This window comes from Schistocerca cancellata, chromosome 1 (assembly GCF_023864275.1).
Source record: "Schistocerca cancellata isolate TAMUIC-IGC-003103 chromosome 1, iqSchCanc2.1, whole genome shotgun sequence".
Lineage (NCBI taxonomy): Eukaryota > Metazoa > Arthropoda > Insecta > Orthoptera > Acrididae > Schistocerca > Schistocerca cancellata.
Genome location: NC_064626.1, coordinates 266632506 through 266653877, shown reverse-complemented (window position 1 = coordinate 266653877; position 21372 = coordinate 266632506). Strand labels below are relative to the sequence as shown.

At 43.3% G+C, this 21372-nt stretch overlaps 1 protein-coding gene across 1 annotated transcript in view; it reads left to right on the top strand.

Moving 5' to 3' along the window:
* The window catches only part of LOC126170901 (alpha-mannosidase 2), a 197518-nt gene that overhangs the window by 34720 nt on the left and 141426 nt on the right, over window positions 1-21372 (top strand). The window contains exon 3 of the mRNA XM_049920758.1: window positions 1261-1485. Within this exon, the coding sequence (XP_049776715.1) occupies window positions 1261-1485 (225 nt within the window). The remainder of the gene's footprint in view (window positions 1-1260; window positions 1486-21372) is intronic.

Genomic DNA, 21372 nt, shown 5'->3' with positions numbered 1-21372 from the left:
AAACAGATTCAGAAGGATGTAGGTTGCAGTAGGTACTGGGAGATGAAGAAGCTTGCACAGGATAGAGTAGCATGGAGAGCTGCATCAAACCAGTCTCAGGACTGAAGACCACAACAACAACAAACTTTATCACAGGTATCTAAGGTCTATTTTTTGCATTGTCTGTTTTATCTTCACCCATACTATCTATTACCATAAAATGGGGGAAGGTGCAGGCTTGTTATCAAATATATTAAGTCTGAGTCAGTTACTGGCATCATAAAAAACTTGGCTACTCTTAGAATTCAAAGTCCAGTATTTGCCAAGATTGTAGGTTGTGCAGTTTGTAGAAATAGTCTTCTACCATTAGAACAGCTGTTATCATACGTGCCAGTGAACTGCAGGTAAATAGGTACAGTATAAACACACAACTTCAGTGTTTGAGGCCATACAATCAGCAAATTTTTTGTACCAGATTTGTCTGTATACAAAGACATTTTCTGAATGTACAAAACGTGAAATGGCTTGTTGCGCTTCATTTGCATCTGTGGTGTACACTACATCTAATTTTTGTGCTTTAAATAGCATGAATGATCAATTATTTTTGCCTAAAACATTAATTTTGAAAACACCTGAAAACACTTGAAATCTTAAACAAAGTTACATGGAAAGAGAAACGTTTTGAGTTTACATAATGGATGGGGTTTTAAAGATGCTGCCTGATAATGCAGTAGTGACCAGTTTTAATCCAATATGTCTATTATTTGTGTTCCTAAATACCTAAAGTGGAGACAGAGATATAGATCCCTACTAGTCTATCAAAACAGTTGTGAAATACATAGTTAGACTTGATAGCTGAACAGAAACTAAAAAATGTATTCAAGTTTCAGTATATGTCCAGCATAGTCCAGTGCACAAGTGCACTCAGGATTTTGTTAGTGGTGATCTTCAAAATTTTGTAACTCATTGTTTTGATCCTTAGGAGCTATCTTTATAAGTCTGTGTGTAATGTCATTCATGATAGGATCTTTGTCATGTATATAAATTATTTGAACATAATTTGAAATAATGCTTCGTGATTACTATTCTATTGTTTGTGATTACTATTGTATTATTTGTATAATCTTACAGTGGTAGACACTTTCTCAAATAGAAGTCATGTGTTTTTTGTAAGAATGTTAGTAAATTTTCAAACATGGTTTCAGAAATAGTCGCAATAACTTGTTGAATGGTACTGCCATTGCACAATAATTGACCACTACACTGTACTTTAATTTTCAGAATAAGTGGATAAGAATTGGAGATCGTTTGAAAGAGCTTGAAGATGGTTTAAACAGGCATCATGAAACAGTTAGTAAGATAAGAGATTCAATTAAAAATCTAATTCAGAGCAATCCACAGACACCTGCAATGTCTGAGAATGTACAACAGTTAATGAACAAAGATTCAGATTCAGGTGATTATTGTGCCTTCGAAATTAATGAAGTTCCAAACACGGATGTTCAGGTATTGTAGCATATTACTGTGGCTTTTCTTGTAAAACCATATTTTTTAGATGACTGGTTTTGTAATTATAATTTCAGAATATCTTAATTTAAATATGTCTTACATACTACCTTTATTTGCAGTTGTTACAGTGTGTTGTAGCAATTCATAGTGTCGTCCTCGTGGTGTTCCTTCTTCCCTTCAGTGTGATTTCTTTTCTTTTCTTTTCTTTTATTGTCTTTTAGTGTCCTGTGCATTGCAGCATTTTTACGTGCAGTGTATATGTTATGCAGACATACTTTTGCTTATAGATATGTTCGTGATTGAGCAAGTCAGCAGACAAGTAGGCAACAAATCACACTGTATTATAGAGTATGTACTATAATGAGTGTGACATTGAAATATGTGCTGCAAAGAAGAAAGGAAGATCCTTCCAACACTCTTTTGGTAACAGCATATTTCTAAAGGATAAAAGAGAGAACACATAAATTTGAGTTAAGGGAATCATACCGAATGTAGCTTTCTTAGTTTCTTTGCGTCCTGAATTTAAATGTTGGCAGTCAATTGTTTCTGCTTGATTGTAATTTTCTGTGTTTCCAAAGTCTTTTATTTTTAGTGAATTGGAGCATTTATTGATGTTTTAATTTTGAGTTTTTTCCTGTAAATAATTTACTCTGTGGTTGAAATAAAGAAGCATTGACTATTGGAATATAGAAATGTTCAGAGTAAACCCTTGTATCGAAAGATTTGACAAAAGCTTGGAACACTGCATCCCATTTCTTATAAATTCATCATCTCGCTGGCGAAACTTTTGATCCGGTGAATTGTGTCATCACTTGGTACAAGGCATTTCGAAACTGGAGCTCTGGGTTTTTAATCGAAGATAGGTTGTTCTGACTCAGATTTCTTTTATTGATCTTGCCACTGTTACACTTCTGCAGTAAAGATTCCAATTCCACAGAACTGTAGTCCTGCGTTTTGACACAGTGATGTGCCAGCAAGTGACACACTTTGTTCAATTTTAAATTTGCTGAAAGCTTTACTGTTCGTTAGTAATGATAATGCTCCTATTACTATCTCATTTCTTCTGTGTTTTCTTGGTAAACATTTGATTGAACAGTACAAGTCGTACACAAATAAGCAACTCATGAGAGTTGTGCAAACCACCAAGAAGTGCGTGACAGAGGATGTGGCCCATTGTACTAGTTATTAGGGTTTCTTCACATTCAGTTCATATATGGATTGTGGGAACAGTGATTGTTTGAATGCCTTTGTGCACACTGTAATTATTTTAATCATATCCTCATAATCCCTATGTGAACAATAAATAGGGGGTTGTAGTATATCTAGAGTAAACTTTGTTAGTGAACTTTCTCAGGATAGTTTACATCTATCTTCAAGAGTCTGCCAGATCAGCTTCTTCAGTATCTCTATGACACTCTCCCATGGACCAAACAAACCTGTGGCTATTTGTACTGCCCTCCTCTGTATATGCTCAATATCCCCAGTTAGTCCTATTTGGTACAGGCCCCACATATTCGAGCAACATTGTAGAATGTCTCACACGAGTGAGTTTTGAGCAATCTTCTTTGTAGACTGTTTGCAGTTTGCTTGTATTCTACTAATAAACTGATGTCTACTACCTGCTTCACCCATGACTGAGCCTATGTGATCATTGCATTCCATATACCTACCTACAAAGTGTTACACCCAGGTATATGTATGAGTTGGCCGAATCCAACAATGACTCATTGATCATCATCATAATCATAATCATAATCATCATCATCATCATCATTTAACAGTTCCAGTTTCCCGGGTACTGGTAATGAGCTTTTTCCTTTTGTCCTGTCCAAATACATGTGTTCATGGAGAATATCATTGACTGTCCATCCTCTGGTCACTAGATCAGCCTTAATCAAGTCCATCCATTGGATTCAAGGTCTTCCTTGAGGTCTTTTCCCATCCATCTGTCTTTCCAAATTTATTTTGGTTGTTCTAGTTGGCTCCATTCACATCAGCCCGTACCATAGAAGTCTAGATGTGCTGATTCGACCTAATAGGGATGTCTTTATTCCAGCTTCTTTCCTTACCTCCTCATTCCTTAACTTGTCCATCTTAGTCTTCTGGATGGTGGATGTAAGAAATTTCATCTCTGATGATTGCAGCCTTGATGATTCTCTTTTTGTGAGGGTACATTTTTCAATACCATTGGTCAGTATTGGTATGAAATAGACATTAAACATCATCAGTTTGGCTGGTTTTGGAATCAAGTCATCCCATAAAATTGATCTTATTTGTTGGTAGAATTCAGATCCTTTTTGCACTCTGTTGGTGATTTCATTTCTGACCAAATTATCACTGGAGATTACACTTCCAAGGTAAGGAAAACAGTCCACACACTCTAGTTGGTGGTCTCCTAGTTTTACACATGCTGGTTGTCCTTCTCTGTTGACTGCCATCACCCCTGTCTTGTTCTTGCTGATGTTGTGGTTATATTTCTGGAACCAAGATTTTCATTCATCGAGTCTGATCTGTACTTCCTCTTCAGTTTCGCCCCACATCGTGATGTCATCAGCATAGGCAAATACATTCAGTTCTCCTGATTTCTCCTCGACTTTCTTCATTATAATATCCATAACAGTGATGAATAGTAGTGGTGACAGTGCACTTTCTTGCTGAACTCCACTCTTGGTCTCAAACCGTGATGATCGTCCTTCCCCAATTTGTGCATAGCTAGTACAGGCTTTGTACAACATCTGAATTTTTCTTATTAGTCCCAGGCACATTCTTTTTCCTCGGACATCTCTTATAACACTATCATAGGCTTTTTCTATATCCAGGAATACAATGACCAGATTCATGCCTTTCTCCCAATACTTTTCAATTAACATGCGGATGCTAAAAATTAGATCTATTGTTGATCTGTTACTTCTGAATCCATATTGTTCCTCCTCGAGCTGTGGTTCTATGATAGATGAGGTTCTCAGTCTCTTTTCTATGATCTTCTCAAGTATTTGCAGCCCACGAGACAATAGGGTTACTCCTCTATAGTTGGTGGGTTTCCACCTGATACTTTCCTTGAACGGGGGAATTATTACACCGTTGCTCCAGTCCGTATGTATTTTGTTATCTGCCCATATGGCATTAAGTACTCGGCGCAGCCACTGTATGCCTTGGATACTTTCTGACTTTATCATGTCTGCGTTCACTTCATCTGCATCTGAGGATTTTCCTTTAGGCATAGATTTTAAGGTTGCCTCTGTTTCTGTCCAGGTGATGGGAGTTTCCTCATTGTAAGTTTGGATTTCCAGTTCTGTATTTGGTTCTTCAACTGATCTATTTAATAGGTGGTCAGAATGGTTTTTTCAGGACTTCTCTCATGTCACTTTCTGTCCTAACCATATTTCCATTTCCATCTTCAAGTGCTTTTATGGTATCCATTGGTTTCCTTTTACCTCTGCTAACCATATGCAACAGTTTCTTATTGCCTCTACTGTCCTCCTCCAACTCCTAAGTGAATATCTTCCATGCCTTGGTCTTTTCTTCTGCAACCATTCTTTTAACTTCCAGTTTCTTGATTCGGTAGATTTGTTCGAGGTTTCTGATCTTTGCCTCATCTCTGATAAGTTCTGGTTTATTTTTCTCCCGATCCCTCATTTTTCCTGAAGAGATCTCTTTCCCTGATTATTGCTCTCACACTTTCATTCCACCAAGGTGTTTCCTTCTCGCTTGTCTTCATCTTGTCTTTCCACAAACTTCAGTGGCTTCCTTTACCAATGTGTACCTTAGTCTGGTCCATTCTGCCTCTCCGATTTTCCTTTCATCTCTTGGTAACGGGGATTTTATCCAGTTCTGATATTCAGCTCTCTTCTCTGTTTTCTGGAGTTCCCATACTTTGATTTTTTGCATTTTCTTGTTCTGTACTTTTGGCACATGACAGTGATTACTGTCAGGGCTCTCACTAGGGATTACTCTGACATCAGTTACCATTCTACTCATTTCTTCATCTGTGATGACGTAATCAATTACAGTCTTTTGTAATCCATTCCAACTGTATCGTATTATCTTATGGCTCTCTCTCTTCTCAAACCAACTGCTTTTCACCACTAACCCATTTCTCATACTGAAGTCAAGGGGATGCTCATCTTCTATATTTCTTCTACCACATCCATGGGGTCCCATTACATTCGCATATCCTGTTCTATCTGTCCCAATCTGTGCATTTAGGTCTCCTATAATGATCACTCTATCTTTACTAATGACTTTTTCCAAATCTTCAAGAAACTGGTTCTTATCCTCTTACCAACATCCAGTTTGAGGCGCATACACCTGTACTAAAGTTAGTTTCTCCTTCTCTAAATGTACAGTCATCTTTATTATTCTGTCACTAATGTACTGAATGTCAGTGACTCCTTCTAGATCTTCATTCATGATGAAACCTACACCATTCTTCACCTCTTTGTTATTTCCATGGCAATACAGTGTGTACTGTTTCCATAATTTCTTCATGCCTTCCCCCTATCCATTTTGTTTCACACATCTCCTGTGTCATTAATTTTCTCCTTCCCATAAGGTCCACTAGTTCTTCACATTTTCCTGTGAGGTTGAGTAAGTTGATAATCCCAATCCGTGTAAGTCTTCTCCGGGATTTTTGCAAGACTCTGTCTATCATCAGGCCGTAAACCATCATCCCTGACATGAGTCTGCTCATGCTGGTATCTTAATTGAGTTGATAGTGTTCTGAGGCTCTTATGTGTCTTGAAAGCAACTGCAAATAAGCTCTTTTACTGGCTTGCTAGGCCTAATGTAATTGAGGATTTTCTTTCAGGGTTAACTCCCTCAGCTTTCGATAAGCCAGTATCATACTACAAGACAGCAGTTGCTGGTTTTTGTCCAGCTTGGGTATTTTATTTCCCCAGTACCCATCAATCTGGTGAGCATTCCCCTATCCGCCACCTGGGGAGGCACCTGATGGGAGACCAGCATACTCCACACTCATTGATATACTCATGGGATACTATGTGTGTGTGTGTGTGTGTGTGTGTGTGTGTGTGTGTGTCTTTTTATATATACAGTTAAAGCAAGTTGCCAATTTTTGCACCACTTTGAAATTTTATCAAGATCTGACAGAATATATATACAGGATCTTTCACAAAGTACTTAATTATAGATGCAACATCTGCAAAATGTCTAAGGTTACTATTAATGTTGTATGCAAGGTCGTTAATATACAACATGAACAGCAAGGGTCCCAACAAACTTCCCTGGGACAAACCTGAAGTTACTTCTACAGCTGAAGATGACTATTCATCTAAGGTGACGGACGTGCTGTGCCCTCCGTAGCAAAAAATCCTCAGTCCAGCCACAAATTTCATTTGATATCCAATATGGTCATACTTTTGAATATAAGCATAGCTGTTGTACTGAGTAAAATGGTTTTCAGAAATCGAGAAATACTGCATTTATCTATCTGCCATGATCCAAAACCTTCAGTATGTCATGTAAGAAAAGTGTGAGTTATGTTTCACATAATCAATGTTTTTGGAATCCGTGCTGTTTGACATGGAGGTGGTCATTCTGATAAAGATATCTCATTGTGTTTGAGCTCAGAATGTGTTATAAGATTCTACAGCACATCGATGTTGAGGGAGGATATTGGATGGTAGTTTTGTGGATCTCTTCTACTACTCTTCTTATACACACCTGTGCTTCTTCCAGCTACTGGGCACAGTTTTTTGTTCAAGGTATCTATAATAGATTATAGTTAGAATAGGGGCTAACTCAGTCAAAAATCCATTAAAGAATCTGCTAGGGATTCTATTGGGTCCTGGGCCTTCATTCAGTTTTAACAATTTTAGCTGTGTCTCAACACAACTGACACTAGCACTTATTTCACTCATTTTTTCAGTGGTACGAGGATTAAATTAGGGAAATCCTCCTGGGTTTTCCTATGTAAAGGACCATTTGAAAGCAGAATGAAGCACTTCAGTCATTGGTTTGCTTCCTTCAATTTCAATTCCTCTCTCATTCTTTTGTGAAAAATCATTTGGCAGTATTCTGCTAGGGTAGTCATTGAAGGCTTTACGCACTGCTCTCTTGACTGCCAAATGTGTTTCATTCAACGTCTTTCTATCTATAGTCATCTGCTTCATTTTATACCATTATGCAGTAGGCTCTGTTTATTTAGAAGTTCTTTACAGTGACTGTATACCGTGGAGGATATCTCCCATTACGAACTGAGCTATTGGGTACATATCTATCCAGTGCATGGTCAATTATTATCTTAAAGTTGAACCATAGTTCTCCTACATGCACATGCCCTGTGCTGAAAGTTTCAGGTTCCTCATTGAGATAAGATACTACTGATTTCTTACCTAGTTTACTGAACAAGTTTATCTTTCTACTTGTTTTAGATGGCCTTTGTATTTTGTTGCTGCAACTGCCTTGTGGTCACTGATACCAGTTCAGATGTGGATTTCTCAAAGAGCTCAGGTTTATTTGTTGCCATTAGATCCAATATATTTCCATGATGAGTGGGGTTCCAAACTATCTCTTGTAGGTAGTTTTCAAAGTAGGCATTTTGTATTGTTCCACAGGGTTTCTTATTACTTACAACAGTAACAAAACTATGATTTTCCCAACTGATTGTTGGGTGATTAAAGTCTCCACCGATGATTACACTGTGCGAACATTTCAAGTACAAAAAACATCATAGAGAAGCTTGCAGTGACAACACAGCATATTCACTTCAATAGAAATTGTCTTAAAAATAACGTCATTCCAAATTATGGTAAGATTAATGTCAAAACAAACAGAAATGCACAGAAGCTCTGGGTGAAAAATGAACTGAAAGAACCTTATATTAAAAAGCAAATGTTCAGTGCACAGGTTTATAATGCAGAATTACAACTGGGAAAATTGCTTCCTAGACCAGAATAAGATTCCATAACTGAAAAAATCAGAAAGTACACAGAGTTCATCATACAGAAAACAAAAGCCACACAGAAGAAAAAGCTAGTTTATCTTATAAAACAACAGTTGCCCCTCAAATTATACCAAAACAGTTGTAGGAAACACACATCCTACACACCTTTCTTCACCAATACCAACATAGTATTCCCTAATCCGATGAGACCGATGACCTCGCTGTCTGGTCTCCTTCCCCAAACCAACCAACCAACCACAACATTCAAGCTCCACAGGACCAAAAGACCAAGAGAAGCTCATCACTAGTGTCACACAGATTTCAACCATCGCCTTTAAGAAACAAAACTATGGAATAGCAGCCTGCCATAAAATTAATGAAATTATTGAGAAGGAAACTGTAAAACTACTCCCAGTATACAAGAAAAGAGAAGAAGCTCTTACACGTACCATTAAGACTAAATTAAACATGAGTAATGCTATAATTGTAAGAGCTGACAAGGGTAATACAACTGTTGTAATGAACCAAGCAACATACACAGAAAAAGCTTTAGACTTCTTCCAAGCCAACAACGCAACAGAAATACAGAGAGATCAAACAGCCACAATACAAAAAAAATTACACACATTTCAAATAACATAAACTTCCTACTCCCCATCCAAGAATCACAAGAAACATTGTAACAATAAGCCCACATGCACCCTGTCTTGGATCACAATCAAAGATACACAAAAATGCGACCTCCATCAGGCCTATAGTGAACTGTAGGAACAGCCCAACATTCAAACTCAACAAAATGTACTTCAAAATTCTCAAAGAAGCATACACATTCAGTAATAAGAGAACACTTAAAAACACATCAGAATTCACACAACATGTCAAAAACATAGAAGTTCCTGATGGAGCCACACTTGCCTCATTTGACATACAAAACCTTTACTCATCTGTGCAAATAGATCCCACACTACAGATAATTACAGCCAAGCTGCAAAAGCACAAAAACACAATCCCTACAACTCACATTACTGAACTAATGGACCTGCTCGAATTAACTCTTTCACAAAACTATTTCAAATTTACTAATGAAAATGTACAAACAAACAGATGGCTTGGTAGTGGGCTCAAACCTTTCTGGATTGTTAACTGAAATATTTATAAGTAATTTGGAAGACAAACTCCTGAATTCCAATCACCACCTCCTCAAAAATATCATGTACTACTACAGATATGTAGGTGATACCATCATTTTAATCAATGACACAGAAGATGACATCAGTGAGTTGAACCAATTATTCAACAACTCCCATGAAAACATAAAATTCTCAGTTGAACACCAAGCAGGTATCAGTATAAATTTTTTAGACTATACCATTAAAATAAAGAATAACAGAATAAGTTTGAAATTTATCGGGAGCCTACCACAACACATACCACAGTCCACAACTACTGTCATCCCACAGCCCACAAAATGGCAACATTCCGATACATGATCAATATAGCTATCCAATTACCACTCTATGAAGATAAATGCGTACAAGAAATTGAAATAATAAAACAAACAGCTATTGCAAATGATTATAAGAGCTCCAGAGTAGACACCCTAAAACACTCGATAGTGGCAACACAATCACATCACACAAAAAACAAAAAGAAAACATCTTCCATACAATCCCCTTTCTCCCCCCAGGGGGTCCACAACTCTTTTGTGGATACGTGCGTAGCGAGCACGGGACCCCGAGCTAATGTGGCCTTCCTTCCTTTCCGGGCTGCATACCTTCCCTTTCCGCATCCTTCCCCATCCCTATCTTCGCCCCTCCTCCCCTCACCTCTGGCTCTTTCCTTCCCTTTCTCCCCATCTGGGAGTATGGTTTGTGCCTACGTCTGGAGACGGATGCTCGTAAATGTACTGCATTCTTCGCCTTCCTTGCTTTTATGTCTTCTTCCTTCCTTTGTCCTTCTCTTTTCCTTACCTCTTCTCTTTCCCTATTCTCCGCTGCGGCGTTTGAGACCTCTCTTCTTTCCTTTCCCTTTCTCTTTCTTCCTCCCTGTGCGTGTCTGAAGGCCGACCCACGCCTTTTGTGCGTAGCCGGTGACGGGGTAACGCGTAATTCCCCGCCCCGGGTAGACAGGTAGGACACGTACGTACCCCCTGGTAACGGCCAGGCCCAGGGAGGGGTGATTACCCGAGCTGATACCTTCCGAAAATGCCGATTGGTTCCTCCGTCCGTTTGTCGGGAGGTGTGACCTGAGGTGTGAACAATCACCTAAGGCGGGAGCGCCCTCAGAGAGGGCCCCCACAAGGGAGGAGCGCGCCATCGGAGACGCCGGTAATCATGGGGGATTCTTCCGCAATGGTTTCCTCACCTTCCACTATGTCTGCTCACAAACGTAAGTCTACTGAGTCTCAGCCACAGACGATTCTTCCATCGTTGCCACAGTTCCTTGTTGTTTCTCGGACTGATGAAGGTCACGACTTCTCCACGGTCAACCCTTTCATTATTCAGAAAGGTGTCGACGCAATTGCAGGTCCTGTAAAGTCTTGTTCCAGATTACGGAATGGCACCCTGTTGTTAGAAACACACAGTGCCCTCCAGGCACAAAAATTGCTGCGTACTTCTCTGCTCCACACTTTCCCTGTCCGGGTGGAACCGCATCGTACCTTAAATTCCTCGTGTGGAGTCGTTTATACACACTCCCTCGATGGATTGTCTGACGAAGAAATTCAGCACTATCTGTCTGACCAGGGCGTAACGGCAGTTCATAGAGTAATGAAACGGGTTGACACGAACATCATTCCAACCCGCACTGTCTTCTTGACATTTGACAAAGTTCAACTCCCATCGAAAATCAAAGCAGGCTATGAGATAATTTCCGTTCGCCCTTACGTCCCAAACCCTACGCGTTGCTATCGATGTCAGCGGTTCAATCACACCAGCCAGTCTTGTTCCAATCCAGCCAAATGTGTTACGTGTGGCAAGGATGCCCATGAGGGTGCTTGTCCACCTCCATCCCCTCGCTGCATCAACTGTATGGGTGACCACGCTGCTTCCTCTCGAGATTGCCCCGTTTTTAAGGACGAAAAGCTCATCCAGGAAATAAGAGTGAAGGAAAAGGTGTGGACCTTTGCTGCTCGAAAATTATTCGCCAGTCGCAAGCCCACCGTGCCTCAGACAGGAAAATACAGCACTGTCCTTGCTTCTCCTCGGCCAACAAAGGAGGCGGCCATGCAGACTTGCGACCTCACCTTTAGTACCACGGTCGTCAGATCGGCCAGCGCAAAGATCGCTCGTTCAACCTCACCACTTTCGCCTGCCCACTCTATGGCTCACCCTTCGTTGGGTTCTGCTAAATCTCGAGCCCAAAAGTCGGACGCCAAGTCTTCGAAAAAAGAGCATACTCGTGAAGAGTTTTTACGTACCGCAACTTCACAACCATCGGTTTCTCCTTCATCTAAACATCATTCTTCCAAGAAGGCTACAAAGAAACCCAGTTCCTCTCCTTCTCCGCCAAGGCGTGTCCCATCTACAGCACCACCTGGCGGAAATCGCCCTCGGCCGTCTTCTGTGTCGCCGAGGCGCACTGCTGGTGGCCGGTCAACCGGCCGATCGCTGGTGGCAGGGGCTGCTCCTGACCAACCTATGGATCAGGATCTTCTGCCTTCGGCTGAATGCCATTCCATGCTGTCGGTTGCTAGCTCCGAGCAGTCTTTGAGTTGACAGCAACTTTGGTCACATTCCTCCATTTTCTGTTCACCCCATGTCCATTATCCACTGGAATATCCGCGGCATTCGAGCCAATCGGGATGAATTGTCGGTCCTCTTACGATCCTACTCGCCGGTCATCTTCTGTCTTCAGGAAACAAAGCTGCGTCCCCATGACCGCTTTGTTCTCCCTCATTTTCAGTCCGTCCGATATGACCTCCCCTCTGTTGAAGGCTCTCCAGCCCATGGAGGACTCATGATTCTTCTCCATGATACTCTCCATTATCACCCAATCCCCTTAAACAGTTCCTTCCAAGCTGTCGCCGTCCGTCTTTCCCTTTCTGGATACACGTTCTCTCTTTGTACTGTATACATTCCATCATCCACACCAATGGCACGAGCTGATCTCCTTCATCTTCTTGGTCAGCTTCCACCCCCCTATTTGCTGGTTGGGGACTTCAATGCCCACCACCCGCTTTGGGGATCTCCACATCCTTGTCCACGTGGCTCTCTATTGCTAGACGTCTTCCACCAAGCGGATCTCATTTGCCTCAACACTGGGGTCCCCACATTTTTGTCTGCCTCCATGACAAATTTATCTCATTTGGACCTTGCGGTCGGTACTGTTCCGCTAGCTCGGCGCTTCGAATGGTTCGCCCTTGATGATACACACTCGAGTGACCACTTTCCATGTGTCCTTAGACTGCAGCCTCCACTGCCATATATGCGCTCGCGACGCTGGAAATTTGCCCAAGCCGATTGGACACTTTTTTCGTCTTTAGCGACATTCGATGACCGTCGCTTTCCCAGCGTCGACGATGAGGTCACACACGTTACCGACGTTATTCTTACAGCTGCGGAACGTTCAATACCACGCACCTCCGAATTGCCCTGGCACCCCCCAGTTCCTTGGTGGAACGAGGCATGCCGTGACGCACTACGTGAGCGGCGACGTGCTCTTCGCATTTTCCGTCACCATCCTACTTTGGCCAACTGTGTCCGCTATAAGCAGCTCCGTGCGCGATGCCGTCGCGTCATCCGCGATAGCAAGAAGGCAAGCTGGAAATTCTTTATTAGCTCATTTAACACCTTCACTCCCTCCTCGGAAGTTTGGAATCGGCTTCGACGGTTCTCAGGCGCGCCTAGTTTCTCCCCGGTCTCTGGGCTCACTGTCGCGCATGATACCTTAGTGGACCCCGTCGCAATTTCTAACTCGTTGGGTCAGCACTTTGCTGAGATTTCGAGCTCTTCAAATTACCCACCAGCGTTTCTCCCGAAGAAACGTGCAGCAGAAGTGCGACATCTTGCTTTCTCCTCTCAAAATCACGAAAGCTACAATTCTGTTTTCTCCATGCGGGAACTCCAACATGCCCTCTCTTCTTCTCGCTCCTCCGCCCCAGGACCGGATGGTATCCATGTCCAAATGTTGCTGCATTTATCAACCCATAGTCTGCGTTACCTCCTTCGCCTTTATAATCGAATTTGGACCGACAGTACCTTTCCTAGACGGTGGCAGGAAGCTATTGTCGTTCCCGTTCCGAAACCTGGAAAGGACAAACATCTCCCCTCTAGCTATCGCCCCATTTCTCTCACGAGTAGTGTCTGTAAGGTTTTGGAGCGTATGGTGAATTACCGTTTAGCTTGGTGGCTGGAATCCCGCAGTCTTTTAACACCAGCCCAATGCGGATTTCGGAAGCATCGTTCTGCAGTTGACCATCTTGTTGCTCTCTCCACTTATATCATGAACGGTTTTCTCCAGAGGCGCCAAACGGTAGCAATATTTTTTGATCTGGAGAGAGCATACGATACCTGTTGGAGGACAGGCATCCTCCGCACACTGTTCTCTTGGGGCTTTCGAGGCCGGCTGCCCCTTTTTCTTCGCGAATTTATGGCAGAGCGCACTTTTAGGGTGCGGGTGAACAGTACTCTCTCCCGTACTTTCTCCCAAGAAAACGGGGTACCCCAGGGATCCGTGCTGAGTGTTGTACTGTTTGCCATCGCCATAAATCCAATTATGGATTGTCTCCCTCCTGATGTCTCGGGCTCCCTCTTTGTGGACGATTTTGCGATCTTCTACAGCTCTCAATGGACCAGCCATCTTGAACGACGTCTTCAAGGATGTCTCGATCGCCTCCACTCGTGGAGCATCGAAACTGGCTTCCGTTTCTCACCCAGTAAGACCGTTTGTGTTAATTTTTGGCGACGTAAGGAGTTTCTTCCGCCCTCCTTACATCTAGGTCCTGTCAACCTTCCGTTTTCAGACGTTGCTAAATTCTTGGGTCTTATGTTTGACAGAAAACTATGCTGGTCCTCCCACGTTTCCTATCTTTCGGCTCGCTGTCTGCGATCGCTTAACACCCTCCGTGTCCTGAATGGTACCTCCTGGGGAGCGGACCGAGTGGTCCTTCTCCGCCTCTATCGCGCCTTAGTGCGCTCGAAATTGGATTATGGAAGCATCGTCTACTCCTCTGCTCGGCCGTCTATTCTTCGGCGTCTCGACTCTATCCACCACCGTGGATTACGTCTAGTGTCTGGAGCTTTTTACACTAGCCCTGTGGAAAGCCTTTATGCTGAGACTGCTGAACCTCCGCTGTCCAATCGGCGAGCAGTCCTCCTGAGTCGTTATGCTAGCCATCTGTCTTCCATGCCTGCTAATCCAGCCCATGACCTTTTTTTTGACGCCTCCTTTGATGTAGGGTATGCAGGCCGCTCCTCCTCCCTACTACCCCCGGGAGTCCGCTTCCGTCAACTGCTCCATTCTCTTTCCTTCCACTTTCCTAAAACCTTCTTGACAACTTGAGGTACAGCACCACCTTGGCTCCGTCCCCGGATCTGCCTGCTCCGTGACCTTTGTCAATTTCCCAAGGATGGTACCCCTACACTTGTTTATCGTCGGGCATTTGCTGCTCTATGTGCAGAAATGATGGACGCCACATTTATTTACACCGACGGCTCGAAAACATCGTTAGGTGTAGGGAGTGCCTATATTGTTGGCGACACCCCAAATCGCTTTCGGCTTCCCGACCAGTGTTCGGTTTATACTGCGGAGCTTTACGCTGTTCTCCAGGCTGTCCACTACATACGCCGCCATCAGCGGATACAGTACGTTATCTGCTCAGATTCTCTCAGCTCTCTCCTCAGTCTCCAAGCTCTTTACCCTGTGCACCCTCTGGTCCACCGGATTCAGGACTGTCTGCGCTTGCTCCACCTGGGGGGCGTCTCGGTGGCGTTCCTCTGGCTGCCGGGACACGCTGGTATCTGTGGGAATGAGGCGGCCGATATAGCGGCCAAGGCTGCAGTCTCTCTTCCTCGGCCAGCTATTCAGTCGCTTCCCTTCACCGATCTACGGAGCGGTTTATGTCGCCAAGTTGCTCATTTATGGCATGCGCATTGGTCAGCACTTCCCCGTAATAAATTGCGGGAAGTGAAAGCCCTTCCTTGCGCTTGGACCTCTTCCTCCCGAACGCGTCGTCGGGAGGAGGTAAGTTTAGCTAGACTCCGGATAGGGCACTGTCGTTTTAGCCATCGACATCTTTTAAGCGGCGATCCTCCCCCACTCTGTCCCCACTGCTCTCAGCTGTGGACGGTAAGACACCTTTTAATTGAATGCCCCTATTTTAATCCGTTACGCTCCCGTCTACAGCTATCGCCTGATCTATCGTCGATTTTAGCAGATGACACGCGCTCAGCCGACCGCGTTTTCCAGTTTATTAGTGACAGTGAAATGACGTCAGTCATTTGAAGCTTTTTTTGGGGACAACCCCACCCCCTTTCTGTAGTGGATTTTTAAGCATTCTTCTATTTTTAGTTTCTCCAATTTTCTGACTTTGTTCCCATTGCTGCTGGTTTTCAATTTCGGTTTTTTACTGTCTTAAGTCACGGGCTGGGCGCTAATGACCATAGAAGTTTTGCGCCCTAAAACCACAAAAAAAAATCCCCTTTCTAGGTATATTTCATATCAGATTGCCAATGTCTTCGACTGAAAAAGCATAAGTGTATTCTTTATCACAGACAAGATTGGATGGAAGTTACCTCACAACATCAACACACTTCATCACACAGGTGTGTACAAAATTAATGTTTGGACTGTGACTGCTTCTACATAGGCCAAACAGTTAGATCATTTGAGATTAGGTTTAAAGAACACATGGCAGCACTAAAAAACAAAAAAAATGCCACACTTCAGCAATAGCCATTAACCTGCATGAAACAAAAAACCATGTTAACAACACAAGTATCAGCATCCTACATATCCAGCCTAAAGGCAAAAAACGAGACATCCTTGAAACACTCCAAATATACGAACACCAATCAAAACAACATGAGTTCATCTAAAGTGACCAAAATGACAATATTTGCAATAGTATCATCCCTGTTTTCAAAAAGTCTGAGTATTATTGTTGTCTGCAAAGTCCTTAATTAGCAATATGAGCAGCAAGATAACTAGCTGTGTTCTCTCTACCAAAAACAGTCAATCCAGTCACAAATTTCACTTGATACTGCATACGATCATAAAAAATAATCTTTTGGAAATCCAGAAATGCTGCATTTACTGTCTTGATCGAAAGCTTTCAGTATGTTATATGAGAAAAGTGCGAGTTGGGTTTCACAAGGTCTAAGTTTTCAGAATCTATGCTGGTTGGCATCAAGAAGATTATTCTATGGGAGATACCTTATTATGTTTGACTTCGGAATATGTACCAAGATTCAACAACACATCAGTGTCAAACATAAATTGGGTGGAAGTTTGTGGATCACATCTACTACCCTTCTTGTAAATGTGTGTGACTTGTGCTGTTTTCCAAATACTGGGCATTGTGTTTTGTTCAAAGGTTCTGTGACTGATTATAGTTGACAAAGGGGCTTGCTCAACTGCAAAACTTAGTATAAATCTGATAGAGATTTCACCAGGCCCTGTAGCTTCAGTTTTAATTATTTCAGCTGTTTCTCAATGTCACTGACACTGAAATTTACTTAACTCATCTTGTCAGTGCTATGTGGCATAAATTGGGGCAGTAGTCTGGAGATTTCCTTTGTAAAGGAATATTTATAAACAGAGTTAAGCATTTCTGCTTTTTGCTTTGCTATGCTCAATTTCAGTTCCTGTCTCATCCATGAGTGACTGGATGCTAACTAAGTTGCTACAAACAGCCTTTACGAGGTGCATTCAAGTTCTAAGGCCTCCGATTTTTTTTTTCTGGACTGGAAAGAGAGAGAAACATGCGCATTGTTTTAAAATGAGGCCGCGTTCATTGTCAATACGTCCCAGAGAATGCAGCACCGTACGGCAGATGGAATTTTACCGCCAGCGGCGAGAATGAGAACTATTTTAAATACTTAAAATGGCGACGTTTTCCTTACTTGAACAGCGTGCAATCATTCATTTTCTGAATTTGCGTGGTGTTGAGTTATGGATGTGTCAAAAGTGCGTTCGTGGGTGTGACAGTTTAATGAAGGCATAACATCGTGTGACAACAAACCGAAACAACCTCGGGCTCGCACAAGCCGGTCTGACGACATGATCGAGAAAGTGGAGAGAATTGTTTTGGGGGATCGCCGAATGACTGTTGAACAGATCGCCTCCAGAGTTGGCATTTCTGTGGGTTCTGTGCACACAATCCTGCATGACGACCTGAAAATGCGAAAAGTGTCATCCAGGTGGGTGCCACGAATGCTGACGGACGACCACATGGCTGCCCGTGTGACATGTTGCCAAGCAATATTGACACGCAACTACAGCATGAATGGGACTTTCTTTTTGTTGGTTGTGACAATGGATGAGACGTGGATGCCATTTTTCAATCCAGGAACAAAGCGCCAGTCAGCTCAATGGAAGCACACAGATTCACCGCCACAAAAAAAATTTCGGGTAACCGTCAGTGCTGAAAAAATGATGGTGTCCATGTTCTGGGACAGCGAGGGTGTAATCCTTACCCATTGCGTTCCAAAGGGCACTACGGTAACAGGTGCATCCTACAAAAATGTTTTGAAGAACAAATTCCTTCCTGTACTGCAACAAAAACGTCCGGGAAGGGCTGCGCGTGTGCTGTTTCACCAAGACAACGCACCCGCACATCGATCTAATGTTACGCAACAGTTTCTTCGTGATAACAACTTTGAAGTGATTTCTCATGCTCCCTACTCACCTGACCTGGCTCCTAGTGACTTTTGGCTTTTTCCAATAATGAAAGACACTCTCCGTGGCCGCACATTCACCAGCCGCGCTGCTATTGCCTCAGCGATTTTCCAGTGGTCAAAACAGACTCCTAAAGAAGCTTTCGCCGCTGCCATGGAAGAATGGCGTCAGCATTGTGAAAAATGTGTATGTCTGCAGGGCAATTACACCGAGAAGTAACGCCAGTTTCATCGATTTCGGGTGAGTAGTTAATTAGAAAAAAAATCGGAGGCCTTAGAACTTGAATGCACCTCGTACATGTGACCAGAGGAGGAAAGTATTAATTAGCGCATTAAATGATTGAAGGAAACACTGTCACAAGTACAGCTGACTGAAGTCTTCACGTAAAGTCATCTTTAGCTCGCGACAAAGTGAAAAACAATGTGACTCTCTATCAGTGTGTCACTTTGCAACATGACAAATTCAAGTTTATATATCTATGGAACAGGTGTTACCATTGATAACTATGACTCTGAGTATTAATCTCAATTGATTTTGAATATTTAATGTCATGTGCTGTATTGCTTTGTGACTGCCATGTGTTTTGGTCTCCCAAAGAGACTAGGGAGGGGGGGATATGCTTGTTTGTTTGTTGTTGTCTTCAGTCCTGAGACTGGTTTGATGCAGCTCTCCATGCTATTCTATCCTGTGCAAGCTTCTTCATCTCCCAGTACTTACTGCAACCTACATCCTTCTGAATCTGGTTAGTGTATTCATCTCTTGGTCTTCCTCTACGATTTTTCTCTCCACGCTGCCCTCCAATACTAAATTGGTGATCCCTTGATGCCTCAGAATATGTCCTACCAACCGGTCCCTTCTTCTTGTCAAGTTGTGCCACAAACTCGTCTTCTCCCCTATTCTATTCAATACCTCCTCATTAGTTACGTGATCTACCCATCTAATGTTCAGCATTCTTCTGTAGCACCACATTTCGAAAACTTCTATTCTCTTCTTGTCCAAACTACACTCCTGGAAATTGAAATAAGAACACCGTGAATTCATTGTCCCAGGAAGGGGAAACTTTATTGACACATTCCTGGGGTCAGATACATCACATGATCACACTGACAGAACCACAGGCACATAGACACAGGCAACAGAGCATGCACAATGTTGGCACTAGTACAGTGTATATCCACCTTTCGCAGCAATGCAGGCTGCTATTCTCCCATGGAGACGATCGTAGAGATGCTGGATGTAGTCCTGTGGAACGGCTTGCCATGCCATTTCCACCTGGCGCCTCAGTTGGACCAGCGTTCGTGCTGGACGTGCAGACCGCGTGAGACGACACTTCATCCAGTCCCAAACATGCTCAATGGGGGACAGATCCGGAGATCTTGCTGGCCAGGGTAGTTGACTTACACCTTCTAGAGCACGTTGGGTGGCACGGGATACATGCGGACGTGCATTGTCCTGTTGGAACAGCAAGTTCCCTTGCCGGTCTAGGAATGGTAGAACGATGGGTTCGATGACGGTTTTGATGTACCGTGCACTATTCAGTGTCCCCTCGACGATCACTAGTGGTGTACGGCCAGTGTAGGAGATACGCTCCCCACACCATGATGCCGGGTTTTGGCCCTGTGTGCCTCGGTCGTATGCAGTCCTGATTGTGGCGCTCACCTGCACGGCGCCAAACACGCATACGACCATCATTGGCACCAAGGCAGAAGCGACTCTCATCGCTGAAGACGACACGTCTCCATTCGTCCCTCCATTCACGCCTGTCGCGACACCACTGGAGGCGGGCTGCACGATGTTGGGGCGTGAGCGGAAGACGGCCTAACGGTGTGCGGGACCGTAGCCCAGCTTCATGGAGACGGTTGCGAATGGTCCTCGCCGATACCCCAGGAGCAACAGTGTCCCTAATTTGCTGGGAAGTGGCGGTGCGGTCCCTTACGGCACTGCGTAGGATCCTACGGTCTTGGCGTGCATCCGTGCGTCGCTGCGGTCCGGTCCCAGGTTGACGGGCACGTGCACCTTCCTCCGACCACTGGCGACAACATCGATGTACTGTGGAGACCTCACGCCCCACGTGTTGAGCATTTCGGCGGTACGTCCGCCCCGCCTCCCGCATGCCCACTATACGCCCTCGCTCAAAGTCTGTCAACTGCACATACGGTTCACGTCCACGCTGTCGCGGCATGCTACCAGTGTTAAAGACTGCGATGGAGCTCCGTATGCCACGGCAAACTGGCTGACACTGACGGCAGCGGTGCACAAATGCTGCACAACTAGCGCCATTCGACGGCCAACAACGCGGTTCCTGGTGTGTCCGCTGTGCCGTGCGTGTGATCATTGCTTGTACAGCCCTCTCGCAGTGTCCGGAGCAAGTATGGTGGGTCTGACACACCGGTGTCAATGTGTTCTTTTTTCCATTTCCAGGAGTGTATTTATCATCCATGTTTCACTTACATACATGGCTACACTCCATACAAATACTTTCAGAAACGACTTCCTGACACTTAAAACTATACTCGATGTTAACAAATTTCTCTTCTTCAGAAATGCTTTCCTTGCCGTTGCCAGTCTGCATTTTATATCCTCTCTACTTCGACCATCATCAGTTATTTTGCTCCCCAAATAGCAAAACTCCTTTACTATTTTAAGTGTCTCATTTCCTAATCTAATTCCCTCAGCATCACCCGACTCAATTCGACTACATTCCATTATCCTCGTTTTACTTTTGTTGATGTTCATCTTATATCATCCTTTCAAGACACTGTCCATTCCATTCAACTGCTCTTCCAGGTCCTTTGCTGTGTCTGACAGAATTACAATGTCATCGGCGAACCTCAACGTTTTTATTTCTTCTCCATGGATTTTAATACCTACTCCGAATTTTTCTTTTGTTTCCTTTACTGCTTGCTCAATATACAGATTGAATAACATTGGGGACAGGCTACAACCCTGTCTCACTCCCTTCCCAACCGCTATATAACAAACAAATAAATTATATCTAAAAACAAAGATGATGAGACTTACGAAACAAAAGCGCTGGCAGCTCGATAGACACACAAACAAACACAAACATACACACAAAAAAAGGTGTATGTGCGGATGGATATGTGTGTGTGTGCGAGTGTATACCTGTCCTTTTTTTCCCC